The sequence below is a fragment of the Pteronotus mesoamericanus genome, unplaced genomic scaffold (genome assembly GCF_021234165.1).
Source record: "Pteronotus mesoamericanus isolate MK-2021 breed Mesoamerican mustached bat unplaced genomic scaffold, CSHL_Meso_final contig_164, whole genome shotgun sequence".
Taxonomy (NCBI): domain Eukaryota; kingdom Metazoa; phylum Chordata; class Mammalia; order Chiroptera; family Mormoopidae; genus Pteronotus; species Pteronotus mesoamericanus.
The window spans coordinates 21,907,977-21,917,749 of NW_026555065.1; the positions used below are offsets into that span (position 1 = coordinate 21,907,977).

Here is a 9,773-nt window from a genome sequence, read left to right on the forward strand (position 1 = left end):
TGATATATGGTACCTTTAGAATATTGAACCATGTGAATATATTTTCTATTAAACAAACAAGCACATACGCAAACAAACAAAATCAGAAATAAAGAAGATTGCCTGCCAAATTCTCCCTCTGACAGTTTTAGTCAGAGTGAACCGGGATTTTTCCTGTCAGAAAAGAATAGGTGAGGGGCAGTTGAGACCAAACCAAATTGTTCTCAGATGCTTTCAGGAGGAGCACTGGGGGAGGAGCAAACAGTGCAGCGAGGGACATGGAAAAGTGAGCCTTGAGCTCGGGCAGGAGTGCTTTCATACAGGTCAAGTTGCCTCATCTAATGGTCTCTCCTGAACCCTGTCCCGCTATCTGCTTTTTTGATGTTCACTTTTTTCCAGGTTCCTATCTTGCCCTATTGCTTTCTTGCTCTGTGTTCTTCCTTGCAGATTTGGAGATATTAGAACTCAGTTTTATGGTCTATGAGGGCTTAACACTTAGATGAATTGGTATAGTTTAAAGGTAGGGAGCATCTGCAATTGCCCCCTAATTTATTTCTGGATTCTTGTCATTTTCTAATTATTGTGGTGCATGACTTTAGACTAGGCATTGTGAAAAGGGTAATAAATTTACTCCTGTAGAGCAGGGCTTTATAGTTAGAAAAAGGTCAGCACAGTTACTGTCCAATGTATAAAATGGCATAAGGTCAAAGCAACAGTTGAAGGAGCATCAAAATAAGCCTGATTTGAATTTTTAAATTTTTTAGTATAATTCTTAGCAAAGATTATACAAACTATAGGGATTTACAGCCATTTCTTATAGGAATCCCTAACTTTTAACATAAAATTAAATAATTGATGCTTAAAATTTAACAGAAGCAACTGCCGCTTGAACCTGAGTCTTGGCCTCTTGCCTTCTTACTTGGACCACATGAGCTTCAATACTCACTCCAGCTTTCTGCAAACTACCGGATCCTCGGCCCTGTGTAGTTGTCCAGTCCACCAGTGGGGCACCAGGTTCAGCCCACCAGTGGGGCAGCCAGTGTCTATGCAAGCTCTGGGGGTTCGGGATCCGGGATCCGTGTGTCCCACCAGCGTCTGGAACAGCTAGGGATCCGGGAGTCTGGCCGTGTGGATGGCTGGGGATCTGGCAGGCATAGGGGGCATCCAGAGCGCGAAGGGGGCTATGCAATCCCTGAATGATGCCCCGACCTACTAAAAGGTGAGGGTGGGAAGCCTGGAGGCTCATAATAGGAAACTGGAGAGCAAAATCTGAGAACACTTGGAGAAGAAAGGACTCCAGGTCAGAGACAGGGTGCATTATTTCAAGACCATTGAAGATCTGAGCCCTCACATCTTTACAAGTTCTGTGGACATTGCCCATACTGTTCTGCAGATCTGCAATGCCGAGATTGTTGCTGATGGCTCCAGAGTCAAGTATAAGACAAGCTTGCATGTCTGTGGAGAGTGACATCAGTGGGCTCCGAAAGGTCTTTGATGACACCAGTATAACTCTGCTGCAGCTGGAGACAGATCAAGGCTATCAAAGAGGAGCTGCCCTTCATGAAGAAGAGCCAGGACAAAGAAGTAAATGGTCTCCAAAACCAATTATCGACTCTGAGTTGACCGTGGAGTTGGACACCCCCAAACTTCAGGGTTTTGGCAATAACATGGAGGACATCCAGGCCCAGTATGATTAGCTGGCTCAGAAGAACCAACAGGAGCTATTCCTGTGACCAAAAATTTCGTTCGGTTTTCTGTAAGCTGGCTCTTGTAGCACTAAGTTGTCTTTAAGTTAATTTAAAACAATTTTGTTAGATTGTATTGTGACAGCTGTCATATCAGTGTGCATTAAAAAAAACATCAAAATTGATGAATTTTTAAAATTATATTTTATTGATTATGCTATTACAGTTGTCCTAATTTTTCCCCCTTTGCCCTTCTCCACCCAGCACCCCCCACTCCCTCAGGCAATCCCCGTGCCATTGTTCATGCCCATGGATCATTCATGCAAGTTCTTTGGCTACTCCATTTCCATACTGTACTTTACATCTCCATGGCTATTCTGTAACTACCTATTTGTACTTCTTATTTAAAAAAATTATATTTTATTGATTATGCTATTACACTTGTCCTGAGTTTTCCCCTGTTGCCTCCCTCTACTCAGCCCCCTCCACTCCCTCAGGCAATCCCCACACCTTATTTTTGCCCATCAGTCATGTGTATAAGTTTTTTGGCTACTCTGTTTCCTATACTGTACTTTACCTCCCCATAGCTGTTGTGTAACTACCTATTTGTACTTCTTAATCCCCTCATCTCTTCACCTGTTCCCCCAAACTCCCTCCCATCTGGCAACCATCAAAATGCTATTCGTATCCATGATTCTGTCTCTGTTCTTCTTGTTTGCTTAGTTTGTTTTTTCAATTCAATTGTTGATAGATATGTAGTTATTGCCATTTTATTGTTCATAGCTTTGATCTTCTCTCTCTTAAATAAGTTCCCTTAATATTTTCTATAATAATGGCTAGATGATGATGAACTCTTTTAGGTTTTTTGTTTTTTGGTTTTTGTTTTGTCTGGAAAGCTCTTTATCTGCCCTTCAATTCTAAATGATATCTTTGCTGGGTAGAGCAATCTTGGCTATAGGCCCCTGCTTTTCATGACTTAGAGTATTTCTTGCCCATCTCTTCTAACCTGCAAAATTTCTTTTGAGAAATCAGCTGACAGTCTTCTGGGAGCTCCCTTATAGGTAACGTACTTCTTTTTTCTTGCTGCTTTTAAGACTCTTTCTTTATCTTTAACCTTTGGCATTTTAATTATGATGTGTCTTGGCATGGACCTCTTTTTATCCATCTTGTTTGGGACCCTGTGATTCCTGGACTTGCATATCTGTTTCTTTCATCTAATTAGGGAAGTTTTCTTTCATTTTTCATTTGAAAAATCTTTTTTTTTCCAAATAGATTTCCAATGTCTTGCTCTGTCTCTCATCCTTCTGGCACTCCTATGATGTGAATGTTCAAACATTTGAAGTTGTCCCAGAGGCTGCTCAGACTATCCTTGTTTTTTTTTTAATATATATTTTTTCTTCTTGTTGTTCTGATTGGTTGTTTTATTTCTTCCTTATGCTCTAAATCATTGATTTGATTCTTGGCTTCTTCCACTCTACTGTTGTTTCCTTGTAAATTGTTCTTTATTTCAATTAGTGTATCCTTCGTTTCTGACTGGATCTTTTATATGCTGTTGAGGTCCTCACTAAGTTCCATGAGCATTCTTATAATAAGTGTTTTGAACTCTGCATCTGATAGATTGTTTATCTCCATTTTGTTTAGTTCTTTTTCTAGAGTTTATATCTGTTCTCTCATTTGGGCCATCTTTCTTTGTCTCATTTTGGCAGCTTCCCTGTGTTCGTTTCTATGTATTAGGTAGAGCTGCTATGAAATCCCTGCCTTGGTCAATGGCCTCTGCTTACTTTTCTGTCTGGGAGAAAGCTGTCCCCCAGCTCTTGCCTTAATAATAGCAATCAGATTGAGATATTAGTTGAGAACAATCAACATTATACCACCTGGGAGATAGCCAGCATACTCAAAATGTGCAAATCAATACATTTATTGGTGAAGATGAAAAATGTGTCTTTTATTTTATGGAAAAAAATCCACACAAATTTTTGCCAACTCAATAGTTAAGGATTGGTCCCAGCAGATTGAGGAGACCCCACAGTGGTCACCTTGCAAGCCACTGAGCCACTGAGATAGGAGCTGCTGAGATGACACTCATGGAGTTGAAATGTACTGTCCAGTCCTTGGAGATACACTTGGAGTCTATGAGAAATCTGAAGACCAGTTTGGAGAACAGTCTGAGGGAGGTGGAGACACACTATGCCATACAAATAGAACAGCTCAATGGGATCCTCCTGCACCTGGAGTCACAGCTGGCCCAGACCCGGTCAGAGGGCAGCACCAGGCCTAGGAATACGAGGCCCTGATGACCTGCTGAACATATAGGTCAAGCTGGAGGCTGAGACCACCACCTACCACTGCCTGTTGGGAGAAGGGGAAGATTGCGATCTTGTTAGTGCCTTGACAACAGTCACTCCATACAATCCACTCAAAAGCTCACCACCAGCTGGACTGTGGACAGGAATGTGATGTCTGAGGACAATGACACCAAAGTTCTGCAGGATTAAAGGCAGCAGAAGTGCGGCACCCACTCAAGGGAGGACAGGAGGCCAATAAAAAGTTCAGAGATCATTGAAAAAATGAACAAAAACAAGAGCATATAAATGAAAAATATAATGAATGCAAATTAAAAGTTGCAAGAAAATTTGAGAGTGAACTCAGGTGTTACCTTTTCTTGGAAGCTTTTCTTAACTTTCCCTGTGGTAGGCAGGATAATGTTCTCTTCCCTATGCAAGATGTCCTTGTAATATCCTGGAAAGTACAAATATGTTACCTTACAAGGCAAAAGAGGCTTTGCAGATGTGATTAAGGGTGTGGACCTGGAGATATGGATCCTGGGTTACCCACACAGAAACAATCTAATCATATTAGTCCCTAAAAGTGGAAGAAGGAGGAGAAAGAGTGGATCAGAGGACTTGGCCCAGTGGTGCTGCTGACTTGAAGATTAAAAAAGGGGGCCAAGTGCCACAGAACTTCCATACTGCAACCATGGCCCAATTTGTCCATAACCTCGCAGAGAAGGCCCCAGTGCTGGTAAATGCTGCTGTGACTTACTCTAAACCTCGATTGGCCACATTTTGGCAGTATGCCAAGGTTGAGCTGATTCCGCCAACCCCTGCTGAGATCCCAACAGCTATTCAGAGGTTGAAAAAAATAGTCAATAGTGCTCAAACTGGTAGCTTTGAACAGCTCACAGTTAAGGAAGCTCTGCTGAATGGTTTGGTGGCCACTGAGGTGTGGATGTGGTTTTACGTTGGCGAGATCATAGGCAAGCATGGCATCATTGGCTATAATGTTTGAAGACCAATCTTTAACATCCATTTCTTTTTGGTTTATTATTTGAATGTTCTTGGACCATGAATAATCAGAATGGTATTTGAATTTAAAAAAAAAAAAGTAAAAAAAAAAAAAAGGGGGCCAAGAGCCAAGGGATATGGGCAGCCTTTAGAAGCTGGAAAAAGCAAGGGATCTGAACATAGACTTTTATTTCTCTTGGGTAAATATCTAGAGTCAAATTACTAAATAAAGGGTAGGTATATTTTCAGATCTTTTTTTCAAATGTGGGTGTAATACTTTACATTCCAACCAACAATGTATGAGAGTTCTGGTTGCTCCATATCTTCATAAATATTTTATGTTATCAGTCTTTTTAATTTTAGCCATGTTTTGGGTGTATTGATTTTTTTGTCCATTTTTATATTGGGTTTGTTGTTCTTTTTTCCTCTGATTTTTAAAGAGTTTTAAAATATATTCAAGATATTTGCTTTATCTGTGAAATACATTCTAAATATTTCTTAGTCATGTTGACTTACTTCTGATGCTTCATGACATGAAAAGATCTTTAAAGTTCTTGTAGTTGAATTAAAAAAGTTTTTTTATTAGTTCTGGGTTTTGGGTCAGAGTTAGAAGACAGCCTCTTCTCACACCCAGGATGAAAGGAATTCATCCATGTTTTCTTATAGTAATTGTATGGTTTCATTTTTTATGTTTATGTCTCTGATCCATTTGGAATTACTTCTGTCTGTGGTTCAATTTTATTATATTTTTTAAAATGATTGTTTGCTTATCTGAACACAATTCCTATAAAGACCAATTTTTGAGATGTCACTTTTGTTATATATTAAATGTATTTTAATCTATTTACAAACTTTCTATTGTCATCAATGGGAATTAAATATTTTAAATTTTTGTTTTTCCAGGAATAGATTTTTTGAAAATCTGTGTGAACCTGAAAAATGGAGTTTCAATTTACTAAGAAAAGAGGAATGAGGATGGTATCCTCCTGCAAGAGTATAGGTTAAATCTCATCTTTCTTTGAAAGTATAGAAAATATGCAGTATGAGAAATGGTCCCCCTATGATCAGGGACCAATATGACATATGCACAAAAAGCTGTAGTTCTAAATAGCCCATATAAGGACCACATCTTATATTCCTTTATTCCTCCATAGAATGTCATACAGTACCTTGGTATGATAGCTAATCAATTTCTGGAAATTTAGGTGCTCTGCAAGTATATTTTATTTTGTAGAACATAATGTTTGGTAGAACATACATTGCTCAAATACCACCAGAAAAATATTAAAAGATCATTTTTGTCATCTTCATCATCAGGCCTCTAAAAATTATGTAAAAGTTAGTCACTAGATAGTCTGCTTTGATTAATAAGACAAATAGAAGAGACTATTTTATTTCAGTGCAGCCGGCAGTGGAATATTATGATCACTAGGATGCACTATTAGCTTTGCCATCCAGCTAGTCTTCGTGGCAGTAGAGAATGAAAATCACAAACATGTCCAGTGTTTGCAGTAGACAATCCCTGAACCAGAAAGTCAGTGAACTTTTTCAGACTATCACAGGCACACATCAGCAATCACAGTAACACCTCACCAGCTTCCCATTTGAAAACTGTGAGTGTACAGGGATGCTCTGTTAATGGATGGCCTTGTAACAAAGATGAAACTTAAAAGTATGAGCACATATGTATAGAATTCACTGTTCTAATAGAATACAATTTGGAAAAAGTTAACATTAATGGTATAGTTTGTTCTGTATTTCATAAAAGTTAGGCATAAATAGGAAGTATATCAATAAATAACTAATAATTAGAATTACTTTTGTCAATGCAAACTAACTTTTATTTGATAACTTTAGTTCTAATCAGTGTCCCTCTTCCCTGATGGTATGTTCTATTTTAATAATTATCAAACATTAATTGATATTCCATAGGTTAAAAGACAATAGACTAGTATACACCAAATTGAGATTATTTCGCTCCTCCACCCTGTTTCTCTTATTTCTTTTTGTTCGAAATTAATTAGAAATAAATTATGAAGTTTTTAAAAAAACACATACATTTGAGTATAGTTAATATATTTGGTGTGAATGTATTTCTGTCAAAAGAGGTCAAAGTCTCAGAAGACCCTACAGATTTTGCCTGCAGGCTATAATTTACTGACCCCTATTCTAGAGCATCTATATTTGTTACATAATATACCTATATTAAAGCAGTTATTGCAGTGTATTGTAATAGGATTTGCATGTTTGCTAATCTATTGTAAAACCCTTAAGCAGAGGGGCTGACTTGATTCATATTTGTTTTCCCAGTGTCCAGCAGAGCAGCGGCATTAATAGGTTCTAAAGTTTCTGTTTAGTAGATTAAGTAATATTCAAATAGAAACTGGTTAGACTGATAAAAATTTGAAAAACAGGGCTGTTTGTTGGTTTGTGAAAGCACTGGAGAACCAGTTTACTCTTGAGTTTCATATTTCAAAGGACTGTGCAGTTTTTTTAAAACAGCTTTATTGACCTATAAGTTACATACCATACAATCCACCCATTTAAAATGTACAATTTTGAGATTTTTTTATTAGGCAATAATTAATATATAACATATTAGTTCCAGGTGTACCACATGAGATGTGCTTTTAAAGAGTGAGATGGAAAGATCTAAAGATAGGTGGAGGAGGCCACAAATTGAGGAAAAGGAAAAGAAAGGGATTTTCCACTATGTTCTTTATTCTGTGCTAGGAGAAAAGCTGTTGAAAAGGGCTTTCTGTCCTGTGTTAGAACTCAGTGTAAATCTGAACTTTGCTTATTATCCTTGAATATGTTCTAAGACTGATCCAAGATCAGAGTATTATTCTTTCAGACTCAATTATCCAGGGCACACATCAATAGACTTGAATCATTCCTCTCTTCCCCCTCACTTTTTTTGTGTGCTAATCTTACTTTATTATCAATTGCTGCATGACAAATTGCCCCCAAAACTTAATGCTTAAAGCAACAGTACACATTTATTATTGTCACATAGTTCTGTTGGTTTGGCTTTTGAGAGTGACTTACTTGGGTGATTCTGGTTTAGGTTATCTCTCACAAAGTGGCAGTCAAGATGCCCTTGGGCCTGCAGCCATTTGAAGGCTTGGCTAGGGCTGGAGGATCTACTTCCAAGAATGGTTTACTCACATGGCTTGCAAGATGGTGCTGATTACTTGGTGTAATGACTAAAGTCCTTGCCAGGTGCCCGCTGCAACGGGCTGCTTGAGTGTCCTCATGTTATGGCAACTGGCTTCTAAGTAAGTGATCCAAGAGAGCAAAGTCTTTTATGACTTAGCCTTGAAATTTATATAACATAATTTGTGAAAAAACATACTGGTTACACAAGTCAGCCCAATTCAGTATGGGAAGGACTATTGTGTACCAGGAGACACAAATCATTACGGGCCTTCTTAGAGGCTGAGTACCACATTTCTCTATTTTTAAATATATTTTAATTCCAGTACCAGCTCTTGAATAATATATTGCTTTTCCATTTAATCTAACTAAAATATCTATCTATCTATCTATCTTGGGGCACCATAAAAAAAGAGAGGCTTGGGTAGCTGTTTTCCTCGGGTAGTCCAACATCCCAAGGTTCCTACCAACGTGACATTAACTTTCATGGTATGTTCATTCTTAAACTTTTATCCTGAGATACACTGCAGCCCTATTCTCAATATACTAATCACAGAACACTTCCCTCTTCACTGCATTTTTAAGACTCTCTCTTGACATACAGCTACTGGACTGCTTTCTCACATACTCTATCTCATCTTTCATTGATTTGCATATGAGAGTTGGTCATAAAATAATAATTATAATAACCATCTTTCCATCATTTAGAGTACCTCCTGACTCATTTAAAATAAACCATAATAGTTCCATGTGTAAATTCATTAAAACCCTTACCCCACGATAACAGGAATATATCTGGGTAGCTTGAAGAGGACACACTGAATTTGTTGAGTGAAAAATATTCTCTTCAAACAGAGATAACTATTTGAAATATAACTGGATTTTTACCCCTATAAACTTCTTTAGTTTAACAAAAAGTATTTACAGAAACTCTAATCCTTTCCAATTCAAATTACTTGCCCAGACAGTACTCTGAAGTGATCTATATTCTCTTAGACAAAGTAATGGAAAAACAACTTGTGGTTTCAATCAGTGGAAAAGCAACAATTTGGCAACTTCTTTAAGCTGTATCATCAATTGCATTTAATGTACATTTTGTTCTGCTTTTTATCCAAGGATCTCGACATGACAGACAGTAGAGGTGCCTGCTGTCTTTTTAAAAAGTATGTCAGGAGGCTGTGGCATTTACTTACAAGAAGAAACAGATTCTGTAACCATTCTGAGATTGAATATAGAATTCATATTTAACCCTTTTATATATTTTTTCTCTTTCTTCAGTGTTATATTTTGTCTACATGCTCAAACCATTTTTTGTTCTTAATTGGCTTTAACTGTAATCTCACTTGAGTGAAGAAAAGATTTAAAGTAAAATGAAGATCATAATTCATTGCGTCCTTTCAGTCCATGATACACTCCTGGGAGTCACTGTGATAATTAGTTAAAAATAAACAAACAACAGCAACATTGGACACCAGAAATTTAAGTGACTTGAGTTTTGGTTTTGCCACAAATTATTTTCTAGTCTTGGGCAAGCTGTTTAACCTCTTTGGTTCCCCGCCCCGCCTTCTATAACTTGGTGGGTTAGTATGTGAGAGGGATTTCATTAGAACTTAACAGAACACCAAATACAAATTTATCCCCCTAGCCTCATCGATTCTCCCTCTTCGCT

At 37.8% G+C, this 9,773-nt stretch overlaps 1 protein-coding gene and 1 pseudogene across 1 annotated transcript; both read left to right on the forward strand.

Annotated features, from left to right (window-relative positions):
• Window positions 1-1,430: 1,430 nt before the first annotated feature.
• LOC129062971 (keratin, type I cytoskeletal 18-like) lies at window positions 1,431-4,159 on the forward strand (annotated as a pseudogene).
• Window positions 4,160-4,618: 459 nt separating this feature from the next.
• On the forward strand, window positions 4,619-5,058 carry LOC129064042 (ATP synthase subunit g, mitochondrial-like). The gene has a single exon (XM_054565112.1). It carries the CDS (start codon window positions 4,641-4,643, stop codon window positions 4,950-4,952), a length of 312 nt encoding a protein of 103 aa, XP_054421087.1. The 5' UTR covers window positions 4,619-4,640; the 3' UTR covers window positions 4,953-5,058.
• Window positions 5,059-9,773: the final 4,715 nt, after the last annotated feature.

Excerpts from the sequence above, each read along its gene's own strand:
- LOC129064042 (XM_054565112.1), top strand. The coding sequence starts at position 4,641 with ATGGCCCAATTTGTCCATAACCTCGCAGAGAAGGCCCCAGTGCTGGTA.